General features: G+C 47.3%; 1 protein-coding gene across 1 annotated transcript; it reads right to left on the bottom strand.

Moving 5' to 3' along the window:
* nhsa (Nance-Horan syndrome a (congenital cataracts and dental anomalies)) lies at window positions 1–17,398 on the bottom strand (the record flags this gene model as incomplete). Its single annotated transcript, XM_079267293.1, has 11 exons — window positions 1–1,446; window positions 1,527–1,647; window positions 2,232–4,844; window positions 5,552–5,683; window positions 6,949–7,141; window positions 8,305–8,367; window positions 9,390–9,514; window positions 10,382–10,534; window positions 17,038–17,151; window positions 17,240–17,269; window positions 17,383–17,398. The coding sequence occupies 11 exons, from the start codon at window positions 17,396–17,398 to the stop codon at window positions 822–824; spliced, it is 4,185 nt and encodes a 1,394-aa protein (XP_079123419.1). The 3' UTR covers window positions 1–821.
* Between the last annotated feature and the right edge of the window lie 5,640 nt (window positions 17,399–23,038).

Raw genomic sequence — 23,038 nt, 5'->3', positions numbered from 1 at the left:
TCACAATAACAGACCCTTTACAGCAATAGTCTGCATGCTAGTGATTAGCATTAGCACTAGCTAATTGAAAGGCTACCGGCTACCATGAACGGTAAGTTAAATAAAATTACTTCCAGCTACATTTTAAAGTAACGTAGACCAAACTCAGCAGTTCATTTTTATGTTCTCTAGCTGTAGCATGACATCATGGTGGAATTAGCAAGCTAGCTACATAAGTAGCCAGCCGCTGAATGAGTAAATATTTGAATTAATGCTTCATCCATTATTTAATGGCTGCCTAAAGATGTGAACATTTGCTGCTCAATTTCATGAAAAAATATTAATTTAAATCGTATTTCAAATTGTATTTCTGAAATGACCTTCTTTGTAAAATATATCATCTGAGAATCACATGTATGAAATGGCTCAAAATGATTAAAACGTGCTGCCTAGCATGTATTATTAAATTGTTAGACCCATGCAGGACTTTGACGTAAGCGTGTTTTTTGTTGTGCAGAATAATGTTTTGCTCATCATTCGTATTCATCAATCATGTTTTTTCTACAGAAAGTAGCTGCAAATTAATCCAAGTTACCTTAATGCCAAGTGTTCATATCATGAGGGTAACCTTCAGACAAACGGTGTATAAAATAGTTTTAAAGTATTCCACAGAATAACCAAAAAGGAAACACCTATAAAAACTCAGCCACAATTAGTCAAATTATTATAATTTTTTAAACAAACTTATTTAAATATATATTAGAAGTCATTCTGGTCCATTTGTTGTTGTTGTTTTTGCTGTAAACTAACAAAATGTCATACCTCTGGACTCGCTTGTTTTTCTACGTGGAGCCCTGAGACGAGCGGTCGTCGTGAGGACTCCCATCAGAGTTCTCCGCCTCGCCCTCGGAGATCGCCTGCATGGGCACCGAGTACAGTCTGCCGCGGGCGCCGTATCGGCTGCTGTTGGCGGGCGGCGGGATTCTGGGGCGGCCCTGCCTGGAGGCAGCGGGTGTGGGGAAGGATTTCAGTGAGAAGCCCTCTGCGTTGGCTTTGGGGTACGGGCTGGAGAGACGTTCTGGTCCTGACTGCTGCTGTAAGGGAGAGTCGGGCTCTTCGGTCCGTCTGGGCGACTCTATCAGGGAGTCTGATGCGGATTTAGGAGCAACGGGACTTTTGAGGATCTCCGTCGCTGACATGCGGTAGCTCGACTCGGAGCGGCTGCCCTTCTTAAGCAGCAGCAGTTTGAACTCCTCGTTGGAGGTGCTGGACTTCTTGGCGCTCCTGTAGATGGGTCCAGAGACTCTGTGCAGGCCTGGCGGGGTCACGGCGGAGGAGGATGGCGACACCAGCGAGACTGGGGAGCTGCCAGTGCAGCCAGGCGGCGAGTTCCCCGAGGCAGCACCGAGGCAGTTCCTCGCGTTCAGCTCCGTGGAATCCTTCCTGCCCAACACTTTCCTTTTGGACCTGAAAACAAAAGAGAAATCCAAAATAAGACTCTCTGTAGACTGTTGGGACAAAAGAGACCGATAACCAAACGAACCTACCTGTGAATCATAGCGAACAGATCCTCGGTAGTCCGAGCCTTGGTGGGGGACAGAAACACAGCGACGTCCTCGGGCCGGGACTCGTCAATCAGAGAAGACGCTGTGTTTTCACTGGAGACCCCTGTTAGGAGGCAGCAGACACCAGGTTGATCTACGCAACTTACAAAATCAATAACAAGCCGATTCACTGAGAGGAAAGTGGTTTTGATTTGGTTCTTTAAACAAAACCACGTTGATTATATTTGAAAAAGATCCAAAGTGAGGCTACATTAGACTCCAGTAGATGCTGAGAACTCTGGTCGTCTCAAACACAATAAAACTCTCAAAAGTAAGTTCATCGCAACATGTGACCAACAAGCAGAACATCAGTCCGTCTGTGGAGCAGCGTCAGGTAACGGTAGTGATGTCATACGGAAGTGATGTCATACGGAGTTTGATCAGAAGAACAGGATCATCAACATAAAGATAATCACTGAGATCATTGTTCAGCTGAGAATGTGTTTTAAAGATTTTAGAACTTCTTATGTAGCTATTTCAAGAAAGACTATTTGGTTACATACAAGAATAATAAAGAAATGTGGATTCTTTTCTTAATTAATTGTCTTCTTTTCCTCACAAAATGATCAAAAAGAACCAATAGGTGCATCAATAAGCAACTGAATGGGTAAGTAGTATCAATAACATCGTGAGTGATAGATAACGTACCTCTACTGAAGCGATCCTCAGACTCCTCCTGGCCGTCCTGAGAGGCACTTTGGTCTGAAGCACCTGGCGACTCAAACTCCTCCTCTCCTCCACCTTCATCGCCGATTGGACTCCCTTCCGACGCCTCCGATTGGCCGTCGGCAGCGGGCACTTCATCAGGAACGTTGGCTGAACTGTGCAGCACAGAGAGAGCTGCTTCTTCTTCTTCTGCTTCTTCTTCTGCTGCTTCTTCTTCTTCTTCACGTCGATACAGCTGTAAAGCCTCAGGTGTTTCTGCCGACTCTCTGCATGTCTCTCCTTCATATCCGTCCACCGGCGGCGGTCTGAACGCCTCCTCCTCTCGGTCCATCACGCTCCTCGTCTCACTCCGACACTCTTTCTCCGCGAGCTCTTCGTTTGAGGTGAACAAGGATTCACACGAGCCCTCGGAGGGCGGGCGATGTAGACGCGAGGGGCCTCTGAGCTCCGCGGACGTACTGCAGAGAAGTGTGTTGGTTGAGTTCTCAGCGGGACATGTGGACGTGGTTTCGTCCTCGTGGCGTCCTTTGACTTCCGTACCGATGGATCGGAGCTGGACTGAGTTCAGCGCTGTGGGTGTGATGAACATGGGATGGGCGGGTTTGTGTTTGTTTTGGTGAAGGATTTGAATCTGGGTCCTGTAGGCCGAGGACTTGTCTTCGACGCCATGAAGGGCACTTAAGTCGAGGTGGGAGGGAGGGATCATGGGCAGCTCCAGGTCCCTCCGCGAGGAGGGGAGCGACTGCAGCGACTGCGTCGTAAGAGACGACTTCCTCTCGGGGACTTTGGGCTTCCTCTTGCCGCTGGACGGCGACAGCGGTCCTGGGAAGAAGGCGGCGGAGGGGAACGACGAGGTCGGGGTCTCCGACTGGCTGGAGTATCCACTGGACGGGCTGGTCAGGCCCGCCAGCTTCTCCGGAGACGTCAGCTTGAAGTCTCCCTCCGGCGACGGGAGGGAAGGGGTGGTGGCTCTGGAGCCGGGCTGCGACGTCTGAGACTCGGAGCTCTCCTGCGACTTGGCGCACTCGATGACGGTTGTGCCCGTTGCCGTGCTGGAGTTCGACAGAGACCGGTAAGGATCGCTGGATTTTAAATCGTTCAGGAGCCACAGATCGGCGTAGTCTGACTGCACGACGCCCTCGTCCTTAAACGAGTGCGAATCCGTGGCGCTGAAGACCCCTAAGTCAGGCAGGTTGGCCGAGCCCTCGAAACCCCAGACCACCAGAGGCTCCCCGACGAGCGAGGAATTGGACAAAACCAGCTGAAGTTTCCTCTCCTTGGAAGACATCTTTGGTTCTTTGTTGTCAGGGATGTGTCCCTCGCTGCATATCTTTCTCAGGGACGAGCTCCTCTTCGGCGGACTCGGCTTCGCCTTTGGTTTTCTCAAAGAGAGGCAGCGCCTCCCCGGAGTCACGTGACCGTCGAAGTCCGACTCGGAGCCGGGTGCCGCGCAGCCGTAAGAAAAGCTCCTGCTTCCGTTGATGCCGCAGTCAAAGTGCATTGAGGTGTAGTAACCCTCTGTGTCCACAGAGTAGTGCGACACGGCGTCCGCCTTCTCCGACGGCGGCTTGTCGGAGAGGCTGCTCTCGCAGGTGGCCATGCTGGTGAAGCTGGGGCAGCCCAGGCTGCTCTCCACCTCGCGGCTGGGGTCGGGGCTGAAGTCCCGAGGGCGCAGAGTCTCCGCGTCGGGGTAACTCCACTCCACCTCCATGGGAGCGCTGACCCCGGCCTCCTCTAATATGTCCATAGCCGTGGAGGAGAAGGAGCCCGCCCGCTGGGTCCTGAGACCGTGGTAGTGGTCCAGCAGGAAGCCGGCGTGGTCGTCTTGGCTGTGAGCGCCGGCGTTCAGCGAGAGCTCGGAGTCGCAGTGCGAGGAGCCCGTCAGCGGCGGGGAGGCCGCCGGGGGGATCGTCTCCGAGGTCTGCGAGGGGCAGGTGGAGCTGCTCCCGCTCCAGTTCCCGCTCGAGGACTGGTGGTCCTCCTTGTGGTCCAGCTGGACTCCCGCGGCGGAGACGGAATGGACGGGGCTGCTGAAGGTGTCCGAGCTGGACGAGATCTCGCAGCTGCCCATGTCAGCCTTCCTGGGCAGCCGGGACCTGGTCCTCTCCATCCAGCTGCGCTCCGGACTCTCCGAGAGCTGCTTGTACTTCAGGCCCATCTGGCGGTCGGACGCGACGCGGTCATCCACGCTCTCCTCTCCGTCCTTCAAGATCAGCTCCCCGGGTCGGGGAAGGAAGTCCTCAGCGTCGAAGGGGGAGAGCTCCTCGTCGTCGTCGCTGTGCCCGTCGTCCATTATCCGGCTCCCGTCTCTGGGCAGACTCCGGGAGCGCAGGCGTGCGTCGACAGAGGCGGAGAACATGGCGTCGCCGTCGTCCGACAGGAACAGGATGTTGCCCGCAGAGTGGGAGAGGGAGAGGGAGACGGCCTGGCCTCTCTGGGACCGGATCCTTCTCCGAGACGGAGCTCCTGAGATCAGAAAGTCTTCGGTCTGGCAGCCGGAGTCTCTGGTGCCGAGGTGGGCGTCCAGCTCCTCGGTGGAAGGAGTGATGTGAACGATCACCGTCCGCTCTCTGGAACCAGGAGAGTCATCCGAGTCTGGGAGGAGACAGATGTGCAAAATTCATTTAGTGTTCATTTATTTCATGTTATTGACATTAGTTTAAATCTTGTTTTTTTATTGCTATATCTCCTCTTATTGCTATTCTATTTTGCACTGGTGTTAGGGTTATATTTACTACTCTATTGTTAAATGTTTGCATTTTTATTCTTTTTTGTTATTCTTCTATTGTGATCTTTGATCAAACTCTTGAATAAGAATTAAGAAAGTTCTCTCTCATCTCATCTCATCCAGAGTTCCATAACTTGTATTTCTGTATTTAAGTGTCGACCACATTGCCAGATAAAGAGAGAACTTTTGTTTGATGTCCTTCCTCATCTCTCCCTCCTCTCATGTCCTGTCATCTCTCTCTTCTGTCGTTTGGCTAATAAAAGCATGAAATGCCCCAAAAATAACGCTGACGAGATGCCTCACTCGTCTCTCATATTCATGTAGACGTACATTAAAGAACCATCATTCTGCTCGTCTTCTACAGCAGAGGAACACAAAATAAAAGCCAGCAATGAAGCTCTTTGTTTTAAAATCATCATAATTATCTCTACAACGACGACGTGTGATTTAGAAGCTTTTTGTTTCAGTTCAACTTTAACACATCAATAACATACTTTGATATGTTTTCTGTTAACAGCAGCAGCTGTGAATTCAAACTTGTGAAACATCTTTGTTCCCGTGAGGAGCTACATACCCAGACATCGCTGCACCTGTCGTGGAACGCCGGCGACGGTCCTCCTCCTCCTCAGCTTCCTCCTCCTCTGAAGCACAGACTGCGAGTGGACGAGCGAGCAGCGCACACTGGCGTCTCTGTCGAAGCCGACGCCTGCACACAGAGACGGGACGGCTGAGGAATCTGTGATGAGCTGCGACTCCTTCTTTTAACTCTCCGCTGTAACTCTGAAGTAGACGACGTTCTGCAGAGACAGCAGCCGGGAGTGGAGGACGCCGGAGTCTTTCAACTCCTCGACGTTACGTCTGAACTATGAGAACATCAAATAAAATGCAACTTTTTGTGCTTCCTCCTCCCTCACCCTCCGTTATGACGACCATGTGACAGCAAGTCAGGCCTTTTCAGCCCCATTCTGCACTTTGCCCCCCGTGTCTGACCCGCCCGCCGTGGAGACGGACAGCTCTTCTTTTGACTCAGCGACAGTAAGTTACAGCGTCGCCCTTTTCACGAGTTCGGACAGAACTAATTGGCATTCGTGTCGCAGCGTCAGCGGCACAAAGCGCTGGAGCACGAGGGGGAGAAAGTTAACGGGCACAAAGCATGACTTGGCGACGTTGATGATCTTGAAGGTTATTATGAGTAGAAGCAGAATTTAAAAAATAATTCTTGTAAATCAGGGCACGTTTAGATGGAGTTTGTGTGGTTTTTGCAGGGATTTGAATCTTCAGTCTGCAGACCAGGACGTCTCTGCAGCGCCACAATATTTGATTTCATTCATTTAATTCACATTTATGTCTTGAAACAAATATTGCGCCTCCTGACATTCGATTCTAATGAACGTGGACAGTAACTGATACACAGACGCTCATTTTAAGGGAGAAATGTTAAAAGAATGGTTTGACATTTTTTGGGAAACAAGCTCGTTAGCGTTCTTGCTAAGAGTTAGCTTGTTAGATCGATACCTCTCTCTTAATATGGAGCAATGGCAAGATGACGGTTAGCTTAGCTTAGCATAAATGCTGGAAACAGAGGGAAACAGCTAGCCTGGCTCTGACCAGCACCTCTAAAGCTCATTCATGAACATGTTACATGTTGATCTCGGGTCATTGGGCGGAGCCAGTTCAAATCAGAATCATCATTTTAAAAAGGGAAAGTTAGACATTTTGGGAAAACGTGGTTATTTCTTTTCCTGCCAACAGTTCGATGACAAGATTCACACCACGACTCACCACTAAAGCCAGGAACCGATCGGCTAAACTTAGCTTAGCATAAATAAAATCACCAGTTCTTAGTGCTGTTGAACAACACAACTATGTCAACGAGCTCTGGAGCAACACTTCAACCGTGACTCGCCGTTCAGAAGAGCTCACGGAGGCGTCGCAGTCAACAGATTGAATAAAACAGTGCTTTGGATTTACCGGTCACATTAATGGGGATGACGCAGGAGTTGATGACTTGGGAACTGGTTTTCATTCGTTCCTCTGGGGTGGGCAGCGGCAGCGCTCTGGACCAGTTAGTCTGCTTGTCCAGGGTGGTGGGGGTGTTAGGGACGGGGAACTTGGGCCGGTGACCCAGAGCCACCTCGTCGGTGTCGGGGTCAGAGGGCGCGCCCTGCAACAGATGGATGTTTAGCACGGTTAGCTTGTTAGCGGGTGAGGCGGCGCTACGTGAGGGAACTCAGCTTCAGAGAGAAGATCTGTGTTTTTAATTATGTTTTATTAATCTGCTGAGGAGGCAAATCAATACACAAGCTCCTCAAGAAGCTGAGTTTCACTTTGGAGGTATTGCAAATAAAAAGATAAAAAGCATGCCAAAGTTTAGAGAGAGATGGAAAATGGAAAAGCACATTCAAAGAATGCAAAAACAAAAAGTTCCCATCGCCGGCTGCATCCGAGCTTCAGACCAAATAAAGAAAGTTTTCCCGCGCGTGTTGTGATCAATACTCACTGTGAGGAAAGAGAGACAACGAGACAAACATTTCCAGTCACAACATGCTGCTCTGAGGACGAGGAGCTGAAAACCTGTGACACCTGAAGCGACATGAAAGACACTTCCTCTGATCCTCCATCAGACCTAAAGCCTCCATGAAGTCTGTGCTGCAGCTCTTACCTTGAGGTTCCTACAGAGAGGCACATGTGAAACTGGGAGTGATTCTCAGGCTGAACTGGTTCCCACCACCTCTCCCCCCCCCACATGTAAAACCCAGCTCTGCAGCCTTTTGTGCTCTCTGTTCCCAGCAGACCAATGAGACCCTGACACCAAAACTAAAGGCCACAAAAGAAACTGGTTTCCCTGGAAACTTCTCCCAAACAGCGAAAGAAAAAGGAAACACTTACAGCTGACTTGTTTCAAGAGCAGAAAGACGGAGGAAGGATGAAGGAAAGGAAACGAGTGGCAGTGATCGCCTTCACAGCGGGCATCACCAAAAAACTGAGATCTCTTAAGAGAACGGTGCAAGCAAGGAAACCGCAGAGGGATCATGGGTAATAACGGGAGTCGATCCCCGATCATTAGACCTCTTGGCTGCTGTGGCCCTCACACACACACACACACACGCACATGCGCACGCGCACACACACGCACACGCACACACACACACACTCCCGGAGCTTCACGTGACGTAACGTGATTCAGTTTCACGTGAAGCTCCCGTTCTGAGAGGAGCATGCATTTCAAAGGAGACCTGTTTATGCACATTAGTGAGGAGTCAAACAAAGAAGGAGGGGTTCATAAAGTGTGAGAGGGAGGAGGGAGGAGGGAGGAGGGACCACTACCTTTCTGCTCCAGGGAGAGAAGCGGCAACATTCGGTAGTGGAGGAGGAGCGGGTGGATTCAAACTGAGGTCCAGGGAATAAACAAAACAACAAAAACCGAATGAACGCGGAGATATTTAACATAAACAGACACATGGACAGAAGAGAAGGGACAACACCACCGGGGTGAACTTATCGCAGATGATTTATGCAACATTTACTGTGGCGGTGATGAAACATGAAGGTAAATTGGGGGCTGGACACAGAAGCACGTTACCTGTGTTTGTGCTAACTGTGTCGATGCATCGCTAACAAGCCTCTCCGGCTGCTTGGAGGACACAAAAATCTGCAATTTTACTTCAAAATGACATTTGAAAAAGACAAAGACTGTAATGTAATGTTTGCATTGACAATAAATCACACAAAAAAACTTGAAAAACGAATATTTGAGACGATATAAAGCAGGGGTTCTTAACCTTTTTGACCTCGGGCCCAACTTTTCAAGTACAAAGTGTCCCGGGGCCACTCTGACTCTATGCATCAAAAGTGTCAGACAACCTATAGGTTGTCATAGCCTGACGTCATAGCTCTGGATATGACGTCATAGCTCTGGATATGACGTCATATCCAGAGCTATGACGTCATATCCAGAGCTATGACGTCATTCAGGAAGTCTTTCAAATATGAAATTAAATTTGAGGAAACTCGTGAGGAACATTTATATTCCACTGCAACGGCATTCATTCGTTTAAATTAGTTTATTTTATGTTCACTTATCTCAAATATAATATATCTACAATATTATTGCATATAAATATATGCAATAATATTTAATATATTATTTCATATATTTATATGTATTTGTTTTGATCCCAAATAAAGGACAAAAAATGGTAAAAATTAAGGAGGAAAAAAACGAGTGAATATCCACTCAAACCAAAAAAATAATTAATAAAAGTAATAAATAAAATGTAAATTCAATAACATGTTTGGGAAATATTGATATAATAACGAACGGACAGTTCAAAGGGACCTGTCGACCATTTCCAGGTATTGATTGGTTCCCTGACTTCTTAACAGATTCAACACCACGCGAGTCGTCTCACCGTCTGATTGGTTCCTCTCGGTTGCTGGCCGGTGGGTGTGGGGGGGTACTCGGGCATCGGGGGCTCCGCTGAGGTGGAGATGGTTACTCTCCGCTCTCTGCTGCCCGATCCTCTCCTCTGGTGATCTGAAACAAGAACCATGTCACAAACAAAAGGCCTCCTACGTCCACTTAAAGGACCGTCCGTCTCCAGAGAACATCCACACAGAGAACCTCTTTCAACGCAGAGCGGAGGAACCCAGAGCAGGAGTGAAGAGATGAACACAGACAACACAACACAGTGTGTGTTCTTCAAAGACACCAGACTCCATCACTACAGCAGTGATTCTGAACGAAAACACGAACGTCTCAACAACACAAGCTCAGCAGCAGAGCAGCAGCTCCTGTCCTGAGAGGTAGAATCAGTGTGAGTGAATGAGTCTGGTGTGTTTGTAGATCATAGATAACAGCTTCATTCCCTCAGAAAGGTCTGTGTGACAGCAAGCTGAAGAGCTGAAGACATTCTGAATACAGCTTCACTTCAACTGAGAGACATTCTGTGAGGAGTGAACATACGTCCACAGCAGAACATCACTTTGCTCCCGTGCTGGTTCTGCTGTCTGTTCTATCAACTCATCTACTGCAGGAGAACCCTGACTGTGGAGGAGAACCTCACACACACACTACAGAACACCAGGACTGTCTCTTTAATGTGTTTCTGATCATTTGACCAATTCAATTCCTTTAAATTAAATCAACACAAAGCACAAAGCTTCACAACAATAGGACTGCCTGCAGCTGTTTTGGATAAAGAAGCATGTTTAGATGATGTCATCTGGTTCTGTCTCTGCTCGGTGCAGTAGCATCACTTCTCCACTAGAGGTCACAACTTCACCACAATAACAGACCTTCATGGTGGAAAGCAAGGATCCCAGAGGTGTCCGTTTATTTTAAAGGAAAGTAAAAAAACACAATCATTGTTGTGTGTGTGTGTGTGTGTGTGTGTGTTCTCACCTCGGTGCGGGGCCCACAGGCTGAGGCTGGCCTGCCTGTGGAGGTCTACGACACATGCTGGTCGAGTGGAGGGTCGTAAGATGTTCCTCTGCTGGAGCCACGGGGATCGGAAGTGTGTCGTCAGCTTACTCTCCACGTCCAGGTTAGACACCGCTGTGAGGGGGGGGGGGGGGGGGGGGGGGCGTTTCTATTACATGTGTGATCATTTTCATCCATTTCCAGAACATAAATGTGAAGAAATGTAAAGCAGGTTCATAATCCTTGTTTCATGTTGTTGACATATTACAGTCAAAGGTTTTTACATTCATGATATCTCACATTAAGAGACTCTACAGGTGAATATTCACCACTTCATCACTCACATTAAGAAGACTCTACAGGTGAATATTCACCACTTCATCACTCACATTAAGAAGACTCTACAGGTGAATATTCACCACTTCATCACTCACATCAAGAAGACTCTACAGGTGAATATTCACCACTTCATCACTCACATCAAGAAGACTCTACAGGTGAATATTCACCACTTCATCACTCACATTTAGAGACTCTACAGGTGAAACTTCACCACTTCATCACTCACATCAAGAAGACTCTACAGGTGAATATTCACCACTTCATCACTCACATCAAGAAGACTCTACAGGTGAATATTCACCACTTCATCACTCACATTTAGAGACTCTACAGGTGAATATTCACCACTTCATCACTCACATTAAGAAGACTCTACAGGTGAATATTCACCACTTCATCACTCACATTAAGAGACTCTACAGGTGAATATTCACCACTTCATCACTCACATCAAGAAGACTCTACAGGTGAATATTCACCACTTCATCACTCACATTTAGAGACTCTACAGGTGAATATTCACCACTTCATCACTCACATTAAGAGACTCTACAGGTGAATATTCACCACTTCATCACTCACATCAAGAAGACTCTACAGGTGAATATTCACCACTTCATCACTCACATTAAGAAGACTACAGGTGAATATTCACCACTTCATCACTCACATTAAGAGACTCTACAGGTGAATATTCACCACTTCATCACTCACATTAAGAGACTCTACAGGTGAATATTCACCACTTCATCACTCACATCAAGAAGACTCTACAGGTGAATATTCACCACTTCATCACTCACATTAAGAAGACTACAGGTGAATATTCACCACTTCATCACTCACATCAAGAAGACTCTACAGGTGAATATTCACCACTTCATCACTCACATTAAGAAGACTCTACAGGTGAATATTCACCACTTCATCACTCACATTAAGAGACTCTACAGGTGAATATTCACCACTTCATCACTCACATCAAGAAGACTCTACAGGTGAATATTCACCACTTCATCACTCACATTAAGAGACTCTACAGGTGAATATTCACCACTTCATCACTCACATTAAGAGGAGTATTTATTGTGTTACAAGTTTTCTGCAATGTGATGTTTAAATATGTAAATGAGGCGTTATGTAATGGTAACGTTTGGTGAATTTAGTAGAAATCTACAGACGTAAACAGACAAAGTATGAAATAAATGTTTTATTTCCTCTCGTCTGACAGAAGGCGAGTCTTCCACGTCTTTCCTGATAAACGATCTCGTGTGGAGACGAAGGAGATTCCTGAGAACCAAAATCAGGGCGATCAGCTGTTAGCAGGACAATAGCCCGTTTACTGAAGCAGCGCTATCACCTGCAGCCAGACAACAGGGATTAATGCAACCCGACGCCGAGACGTTCCTCTGAACATCCACCAGGACCCCCCCCCCCCCCCCAGGTTACTGAGAAGCTGCTCACGTTACACTGAGAAGGACTTGGTGGAGTTAATGAGTCATGAATCAGTTCAGAGGTCCACAGAGACTCATAAACACTCGTAGGCTTCAGTGTGAATTCCATAAATGTTTTTCAGATCAAGAAAAGAATAATTACACTGTAAGAAGTGTCGGGTATTCTGGACAATTATTGTTGTTAAGCAACAGAACATCTAATTCTAAACGTTTATGTTTCGAGGAAGAATCGGATCAAAACAGATGTTTCATCCTCTGAATGTGCAATAAATCAATAAATAAGATAAACACAGAGAATCAGTTATCACGTGTACGTTGAGTCATTAAACACCTCCGCAGAAACAACAAAAACAACTCTTCCTTTGTCTCTGCCTCACACACACACACACACACACACACACACACACACACACACACACACACACACACACACACACACACACACACACACACACACACACACACACACACACACACACACACACACACACAGTTAACTGGAAGTAAAGGTGAAAACATTAAGATGAGAATCTCTGCTCACAGCGTCACTCTTTGATCTTTTAGATGAATAAATGAATAAATGAATAACAGCACGGTCACATGATGAAGTCAGACTTCATTATTTAGTTTGTTTTGTTTTAAACGGGTAACTTTTGCTAAAATACGTCTGTCGTCCGCTCTACCGTTAAAACGGAGACGTTAGTAAACTCCACTGATGGCATTTTATTTTGAAATATCAATATAATGATATAATGATATCATTTCAGTCTGGACGAGCAGAGTTTAAAAACGATGACGCAGACAAAGACCTTCACTTCCTGTTTGGGTCACAGTGAAAGACGTGTTTTAATCTGTTCAAACTTTGATTTGTGGGAAACACAAAATATGTTAATTATTAAACAACACTTTTTATGACAGGAAGTACAACAATACTCTAAACAACCGACCAGCAGACAACCTGCTTCCTGTTCACACGACGAGTGAAACCTGCAAACTCCATAAAACAACCTCCACTAGAGAGGAGGGACTGTTATTAATTATAAACTCATATCTCACATTCATGAACGACTTCATCACCTTCATACAAACCCTGTAGAGAAACAAGTCCAGTATGAAGAAACTAAGGCTGAATATAAACTATTTCATTTGGCTGATAAATATTTACTCGCATCTAAAAACTAACTGACTGTTTTCATGAGTGAAGTGTGTGCGACAGCGCCGACTCAGTGATTGAACTCTTCTTCATGTGTTTCCTGTGATCCGTGAGTCACAGTCCTCTGTAAACACCGACCCGGTGAGGAAGCAGAGCTGCTGCTCGTCCTCCTGCTGAGAGATGAACTGTTGGCCCTCCTGTTAGCAGCAGCACACTGAAGCCCATCTGACAGCAATAACACACGCACGCACGCAGGCACGCACGCACACACACACACGCACGCACACGCACACGCACACACGCACGCACACACACACGCACGCACGCACGCACGCACGCACACACTGTGAGCCAGACTTCACTTTCTGCTGTTTCTGCAGCAATAGAATCTGTGACTTCACAACAAAGCAACATGCTGCTTTGTTGGTGTTGTTGAAGCCTCAGACAGGAAGCTAAACGCCGGCGTGTCCGAGTTCATGACATCACCAGGATCTGTGTTCACTGCAGCTGTTTCAACCCACAATAAACACATTTAGCTGTGATTTAAATGCAATAAAGAAATAAAAATGATGCTGAAATGTCTACATGACGCTGCTGATTTGTAAAGAGTCTGAATTCATGTTTTGTTAGTTTTCTCCGCAAGACGACAAACAAACAGCTTTTAAATGCTTGTTCTCTGAATGCAGTTCTGTTCCATCGGTGCTATGCTAAGCTAACACTGTAGCAGCTCCATCAACACGCAACATCACGTCACAGAGGCGTAAATACGGCAGCGGGGTCATCGTTATACACATGGTTTATACACATATTAATGTATAATACGAGGTATTATAGAGCTCTGGTGAACACAGACAGATACTATATCTTTTTAAATGATTGATATTATCCTCAGAGCTGACAGGAGGAGAATCTCAACGCTGATTGGCTTTAAAGACGCAGCGTCACGCCGACGTCTGACTCCAGCTGATGCATGTAATGAGGCGCGAAGAAGCCCCGTAGGGGGATCCACGGTCAGCTGTTACCCCAAATAAAGCCAAAGAAAACAGCTTCTTTCACAAGTGACACCGAACCAAATGAGCCACACGGCCTCAGGTGAGAAGAGAAACGAGAATAAAGTAGAACGAGTCCGACACGTCACCTGATCGATGCTAAAAAGATTCTTCTTTCTCATTCCACCAACAATCACCCTGTGAACTTCCCCGAGAAGGTGAGATCAAGTATTATAATATCTGACACGACTCATCAACCTCTAGGAGGAGGAGGAGGAGGAGGAGGAGGAGGAGGAGGAGGAGGAGGAGGAGGAGGAGGAGGAGGAGGATGAAAGCTGCACCCTCTGACTCCCTCTGCCTTGTAATTTGCCCGAGCTCCGGCCCAGACAGGAGCCGAGCCGCCTTCTCGCTCTCACACCTGCAATTTTGCCGGCGGTCTGTGAGAACACGGCAGCAGATGTGAGTCACGAGGTCACGAGGTCACGAGGTCACACGGCGGGGGAGGAATGCAGGTGACCTCCACGAGGACTCCGTCTGCTCCGGCCCTCAATATTTAAGAAGTCAAGTTCTTCTTTATAGAACAGAGGAAGAACAATGTGAAGCTTTGGTCCTGAAAGTGTGACGAACTAGAGAGTGTCATGGTGAAATGATTCATATCCACACAGATATCCACTTTACGGTCACAGAGGAGGAAAGAAAATCCAGAAATATTCTCATGTTAGAAGCTAGAATCTGACTTTTCTTTCATTTAAAATGACTCAAAACAATAACTTGATTATTAGCGTTTCATTCATTCGTTAACGAATCCACCTTTCATGTGAGCTCTCTCAGGATATATATATTTATATATTCATATATATACATACATACACACACACACACACACGCACACACACACACACACACACACATATATACACACGTCACCGTTTCCATCGCTATGACGATAAACACAACGCGCTGCTGACCGTGGGACAGATGAGCTTCTGGTTACAGGACAGAACGACGGCACGTTGTTTAAAGGAAACATGCTTTTCAATCCCGCCGCCGGGTTTAGAGGTTCAGGTTCACGGAGGACTCGAACCTCTAAACTTCCCCTTTGTGACACATTCTGCAACAAAAACCTCCGATCCACTTCCGAAACTAATTATTTTGGGATAATATGTGAAACCACGGGGGACACTGAAGATCAGCTGTTTCACATTCAGCTCCACAGTCTGACGCTTTGAATACTTCAGAGCGGCTCGTGTTCCATAGAAGCAGAGTTTGTGTTCAGCGACGGTTTAAACGTGCGACATGCTCACAAACATGTGCTGTGAGCATGAACAGCGTGCTGCGTTTAATGGCTCAGCAACGAGCAGCGAGGCACAACTGATTTACGTTCACAGTAAAACTAAAAGAGTTTGACGCGGGAACGTCTGGAGGAAAGAAGCTGTCTGCTGATCCACAACACATTAAAGCTGCATTCACGGTTATTACTCTACATCTGTGACGAATCAAATGTATGACATCATCGCGCTCGTTCAATCGTCCCTGAATGCTTCAGCTCTACGGAGCTCCCCAGCTGCTCTTTTTACAGGAGCACCCTGAACGCATCACGCTGAAAAAAACCGAAACTCAGAGCCAGAAAGCGCCCGACGTCATTTGGGTTTTTCTCATTGTGGTGACTTTTGGGCAAAATAACTGTAAAAAAGAAAGAGAAACAGCTGATCCTCCTAAGAACACTGAACATTCCTCTGCCCCTTAAATCAGCAGCGGCTTCATTTCACAGAGTCCTGCTGGGCCCGGCCCGAGTCCCTGCTCTCTCCACACACACACACACACACACACACACACACACACACACACACACACACACACACACACACACACACACACACACACACACACACACACACACACACACACACACACACACACACACACACACGAAGGGGTGTGTCCCTCTCTGGTTCCGTACCCTCCAGGTACACCTGGCCTATTCGTCTCACAAATGAAAATGTGTGACCTTTGACCTCCTGCTTTTGTTCGCTCTGTGCTCTCGTCTTGCCTTCAAAGAAGGCGGGTAAAAAGAAAGACGGAAAAAGAGCTCCTGGTTTCAAAGGAAGGGAAGCGTTAACAGGAGGAGGAGGAGGAGGAGGAGGAGGAGGAGGAGGAGGAGCACGTGAGTTTACTGGAATACGGCTGATTTCATAAAAGGAGGTGAGAGAAAAGTGTCCAGACAGGAAGAGAGAATTTAACGTTTCCACGCTGACAAAGCCAAGAAAAAGCAGACAAAGAACAGCGTCAGAGATTCATCTTCCACCGGCTCAGACCGGCTCTCTTCACTGAGCCTGTGTTTCCATCACACCTTCATATTCAAGCACCTTTAAAAGCACGATGCAGAAGAAAGAGAACTTGTATTTATGAGCCTATTGTCCATGTTTCTGTGTCTGAGTGACGGACAGAGACAAAGTGCTCCAGTACTGACGATAAACATCCTCACCGCCAACGAAGGTTCCCTATAGAGCTGCCTGTTGACTGTACGTGTGAGACAACATGATGGAAAGAACGCGACAGTTCCTTGTGGTGTCATGTGACGTGTTGCCGGAAGACGGCGTTGGAAACGTGAGTGACAGTTCAGGACGTGAACTGAAGTTGTTATTCAGCTGCGTTAACAAAGAGCAGCGAGTAAAAACGCGGCGTTCTGTTCATTCGTGCCGTCGCTGAACTCAGACGGGACGTTAACGCCGCTCAGGCCAGAAGCCTCCTCGGCCTCCAGAGGCTTCGTCTGACGGAGGGAAACACACGTCAGTCTGCACTCCGTCTGACAGACTGATGGAAGTGAAAACAGCTACAGATCAGTGTGGAAGTCCACTTTGAGTGACGTGGGAAAACAGACCACTCAAACCAAAGCACCCACCCGGAACCAGGCTGCAGCACTTCATCAGACCTGCTCACCGGAGAACACGAGAACACTGACGGGACTGCCTCACGAGCCCGACGCCGTCATTCACTGCACCATGTTGTTCACCAATCATTCACCCTCTGAACCCCAAAACCCACCGGCGGGAATCGACATCGTTTATCAGCCAGGAGCTGTGAAACACGACGGTCTTTGAACACATCATGTGTGACAAAACACTTCCATCAGAAAAAGAAACAAAGACGAAGCTTAAGATTGTGATTTTTAACCTACATTTCATTCTTCACTTTCTCATTTCAAATTCAACTTGTGTTTTTTCTTTCTTAATGATTGATGACATCATAACTGTGTTATTAAAGACATGATGCTTCTGTTTCTATGGAGACGCAGGACGTTTATATTACAGTGAAAATCAAAACCACAGAGAGAAACGCCCCGAAGCTGCTCTGAGGGTTGAACAGCTGAGAGAAGCGTAAACGGTCACGTCTGTATTTATGATGGAAGACACGCATGGCGGAGCGTTTCCCTCCCTCAGCTCTCAGCTCTGCAGACTTCAGACCACCGGCGAGCAGCGGAGGCGGTGGAGGGACTCAAGCTGTTCCTAATGGAGGCCAATCCCCACCACATGGATCTGGTTTTCTCTCGGCAGATTGCAGTCAGCAGGCCGACTTTACAAATCCTCAAAACTTCACTTTCATATCGACGTGAGATCAGCAGGAACGGCGAGCGCCACGCTGCATCCAGAGATGACTGAAGCAGAGTGCTGTCGCTCGTCCTCTCACTGGAAGCTCTTCAGGAAGAGTCGAGGCGTGATGACAACAACAGGCGAGTTGTTGGGCTCTTCCCTGAAAAGCACCTGTGGAGCTTCAGCCAAGTCATAAAAACACACGAGTCCTTCCATCTGCTCGGCAAGGTCTCGACCCCCGAAGAGAGAAAATTTAAAATAAAATACAACATCTGAGGAGGAGGAGGAGGAGGAGGAGGAGGAGCTCCTCTGCAGCTGAACAAACAACCTCCTGCAGCATATAGGTGTGTGTGTGTGTGTGTGTGTGTGTGTGTGTGTGTGTGTGTGTGTGTGAGCCTCAACCTGATCTTCTGCACTTCAACATACCAGAAGCACTGATAACACGCACACTTTATTATCAGATAGAATACACTATATTCTCTTTTGTCAATTAAATTAAATATCTATGTAAATATACTGTATATATGCAGACTCGGCACTTCCTGGGCTTGGTCTGCAGGAAATTAAAAAGAAGAAGAAATCAAAACAATAGACGGGTTCATATGTTTTGATGATTTATCTCTGTATTTATGGGTTTGATGCAGAGGTCAAAGTTCATGTACTTGTACGTATGAAACGCTTGAACTAGCCAACTGGAGGAGAACTTTGTGAGGAACCAAAGCGTGAGGAACCAAAGCGTGAGGAACCAAAGCGTGAGGAACCAAAGCGTGAGGAACCAAAGCGTGAGGAACCAAAGCGTGAGGAACCAAAGCGTGAGGAACCAAAGCGTGAGGAACCAAAGCGTGAAGAACCAAAGCGTGAGGAACCAAAGCGTGAAGAACCAAAGCGTGAGGAACCAAAGCGTGAGGAACCAAAGCGTGAGGAACCAAAGCGTGAAGAACCAATGCGTGAAGAACCAAAGCGTGAGGAACCAAAGCGTGAGGAACCAAAGCGTGAGGAACCAAAGCGTGAGGAACCAAAGCGTGAAGAACCAAAGCGTGAGGAACCAAAGCGTGAAGAACCAAAGCGTGAGGAACCAAAGCGTGAGGAACCAAAGCGTGAGGAACCAAAGCGTGAAGAACCAAAGCGTGAAGAACCAAAGCGTGAAGAACCAAAGCGTGAGGAACCAAAGCGTGAGGAACCAAAGCGTGAAGAACCAAAGCGTGAGGAACCAAAGCGTGAGGAACCAAAGCGTGAGGAACCAAAGCGTGAGGAACCAAAAGCGTGAGGAACCAAAGCGTGAGGAACCAAAGCGTGAGGAACCAAAGCGTGAGGAACCAAAGCGTGAGGACCAGACAAAGCGTGAAGAACCAAAGCGTGAGAACCAAAGCGTGAGGAACCAAAGCGTGAAGAACCAAAGCGTGAAGAACCAATCCGACGCTAAAGCGCCAGAAACTGCAGTTCCTCAAACAGCCACTCGAGGCTCCAAAAGCGAGTCAGTGTTTACAGACGGTGCAGAAATAGGTTGAATGTTCATATAAATCACTTGATTCAATCGAAGGACCAACAGCGTGTCTGAATGTCCACGTTTGGTGCTCCAGCGAGTGTTTGTATGTGCGATTGGGGGTCAGAATGAACTCGAGCGTGTTCACGTGATGAAGGAAACAACAGGGAACAACAGGGAGGCTCACTGATGTGTTGTGATGGAGCGCGATGGCTCAGAGGAAGAGGAGGCATCAGGCTGTGACACACAGACACAACCAGCAGTTCCTTCATGGTTTACTTGTTCAGATATTGTATTTTAAGTTGTCTTGTTCAGAAAGAAGAAGGAAAGAGAAAGTAAAGACTGTCGGCCCCTCGAGGAACGTGTGACGGAAACACTTCTCATGCGTCCCAGCGGCTGAACGCGCTACACACGGCCGACCGTCACTGAATCTCCCGTCAGGAGAGGAAAGCTCTCGTTACTCTTGGCTGCGATCACTGTGTTTCTGCTGTGGACGTTTTCCACGAAGCTGCTGAGTCAGCGACTCTGGATGTGGATCCGTTAAGGCCTCCGGTGTGTTCGAGGAAACTGAATCCTCACACAACCGACCGCGGCCCCGGCGTCCCGGCTGCCTCGCCTTTCCTAAATATCAGAAGTCACCAAGAAGCCTCCCGGCGGGGCAGCGAGCCTGATCCCAGCAGCTGCATTGTACTTCACAGAGCGAGCATATCGAGTTTCCAGAGGTGGACATTCCCATCGGGGTCGAGTTTCATCTGGAGTCAGATGTTCCTGAGCTCCAGCTCATCAAATGTAGGTTTAGAGGAACACGCTGAAAGAAAGGGAAAGAGTTCTGCAGCCCTTCGTCTGCAGTGGAAAGTCTCTTCTCACGCTCCGTCAGGCTCAGACGATAAACCTTTAAAGAAGCTTCACAGCAGCAGAACGACCGGCTGCGCTGGACCTTCTCTGTCTTAATCCATCATGAACGTCATAATAAGACATATGCTATTGAAAAGAGTGTGTGATTATAGTCCAATATATCTCTTCAGATGGAAAAATATTCGGTGAGCGCGACCTCTGCAGTAAATAACAAAAACACCAACATTATCATCAGCGTGTCGAGTAGATGCTGCCAACATGTTGGCAACATGAAGCAAACATGGAGCAACATTAGCATCCATCCGATGACTGGATGTGGCCGAATACACCGACTCCTCTTTCAGCTCTGTTTTGGGGCTCCACCAGCTCGTTGTTCACGACAATATTCACTCTAAATAGTTTGATCGGTGATCACGAAGACTATTTCTAAATGCGTCGCTCTACCGGGTGTCTGAAGAAGACGATACTCAAAGAGGAACGCAACAAAACGTGCCAACACCACGGACCTCGTCAGACATTTGAAGGTTAGTCAACGAATATGACGAGCGTCTCGTAACAACCAGGTGTGTGCAGCTGGACTCAGTTGCTTCTCTAACACAGAGAGTAGCATATGCCCAGAAATAAACAGCTCATGATATGTTCTCACGTGTTAATTGCAATAGTCAATCCACAATAATACAATTGGGTTTGTTCACTGATCTTTAGAAGCCTTGAGTTCGGTATTTCGGCCGTCGCCATCTTGTTTTTTTTTAAATCAGAAGTGACACAAGAGGGTGGAGCCAAAATGATGATAAAACACACTGAAAGAGTTAAAGTTCTGACGGACAACTCTCTGGCAGAGACCTGTCAATCAGCATGTAGCCCCGCCCTAAAGCATCCCCTGCTTTATGGTCTGTGTGACTCTAAATGGACCATAATGTACTAAATGAACATCATGCTGTATTGAAGAAGACTTGAAACTAGAGATTGAGACATAAACTCATGTTTACAATGTTTACTGAGGTAATAAATCAAGAGAGAAGTAAAGTCATTTTCTATAGACTTCTATACAACCAGAGGAGTCGCCCCCTGGTGGCCACTAGAGAGAATGCAGCTTTAACACACATTTCCAGGAGAATTGATGCTTAATGCTTATTCCGCTGAACCAGATCCTAATATTCACACAACCTTCGTGGATAGACACAAACACTTATTCGCATTCTCTTTTTGGCAGATTTTCTTTTTTATAATGTGCAAATTTGGCTACAGCTAGTTCCACACATCACAGCGCTACAGCGTGACCAACACACATCACCATGGAGATGACCACATGTCACTGGACATTGTGTGTGTGAATGAAACGTGGACGAGTTTGAGTAGCTGTGTATGCGGAGCAGGGTGTGAGAGAGATTCCTGCAGGATTCTTCATGGATCAGTGGACGTGCACATCAAAAGGTGGACTCCTGTTTATGAACCGCATGCCCCCCCCCCTCTATGATCTGAGGCTCTGTTCTTTTACCTTATATAGATCACACTCCGGTCAGAGCACGCCTTCACGTAAGCTGAGGCTTGGGGGACTCCCAGGAGTACTGCCCGTCCCTCCCCATAACATCAGGACAAACCAGGCACAGGAGGCCAGTCAAGAAAGGGGGAGGAGGGCATCTACAAAGAGGTGAAGAACGGGGGAGGGGGAGGGGAGGACCAGCGGGGGAGGAGAGGAATTTCTTCATTACTTTCTCCAACTTCTGAAGCTCTGCTCCGCATTATCTGTTTCCCCCTTTAAAGAAAGCCGTCACACTCGTCTGACCTCTTTGTGAGCGCGTTGCGCTGCGTACAGTTCACACATTAACCCACTCGTGAAGTCACATCTCTCCGCCGGACCACATCTTGTTGACGAGCCGGCTGAATTCTCGTTAAAAACACACAAACTGTGTTGTTAATGGATTCTTTGGCTCGGGATTTAAACGCAGACTGGGCAGAGTCGGCAAAGCTCAGCGCCAAGTCCGACCGCAGATTCCTGCAGTACGATGGCAGCCAAAGGGCCAAAGGGCACTGAGAGGAGCCGAGTCACAACCAGGCAGCGACCTCCGGGTCTGCAGAGTGAAGCCAAAGCTTCATGTGTTAAAGCTGCATTCTGTCTAGTGGCCACCAGGGGGCGACTCCTCTGGTTGTATAGAAGTCTATAGAAAATGACTCTACTTCTCTCTTGATTTATTCCCTCAGTAAACATTGTAAACATGAGTTTATGTCTCAATCTCTAGTTTCAAGTCTTCTTCAATACAGCATGATGTTCATTTAGTACATTATGGTCCATTTAGAGTCACACAGACCATAAAGCAGGGGATGCTTTAGGGCGGGGCTACACGCTGATTGACAGGTCTCTACCACGCCGTGTTTTCGTCTCACAACTTTAACCCTTTCAGCGTGTTTTCACTCCATAAAAGTTTACATAAAATGGGGATTTTAGATCATTAATTCTTGTATTTGAACAGAGTTCGACATCTTCACTCTTCACTGATTTGTCCAATAAAGATGAAGAGTTGCCCAACAACGAGTTGCATCCCAGTCTAAGTCCCGGTCTCTCTGTGAGACGGGCTGAGTAGAGTTTAGCCTCCAGCTTTGGTTCAGGTCGAAGCGTGTTCACCTTTCTCCAGATGGTTTCTGTTTTTACCCAGAGAGCTCCGTGTCCGACCAAGAGAACAAAGACCTGAGCTCAACCCCATTGACCTCTGTGATCACAGGCGACACACTGTCCATGTCTCACAGTACATTTAACTTAATAACCAAATAATCA

This window comes from Melanostigma gelatinosum (assembly GCF_949748355.1).
Source record: "Melanostigma gelatinosum genome assembly, chromosome: 4".
Taxonomy (NCBI): domain Eukaryota; kingdom Metazoa; phylum Chordata; class Actinopteri; order Perciformes; family Zoarcidae; genus Melanostigma; species Melanostigma gelatinosum.
Note: the sequence above shows the minus strand (reverse complement) of the source record. Positions and strands in the feature narration are given on the sequence as shown.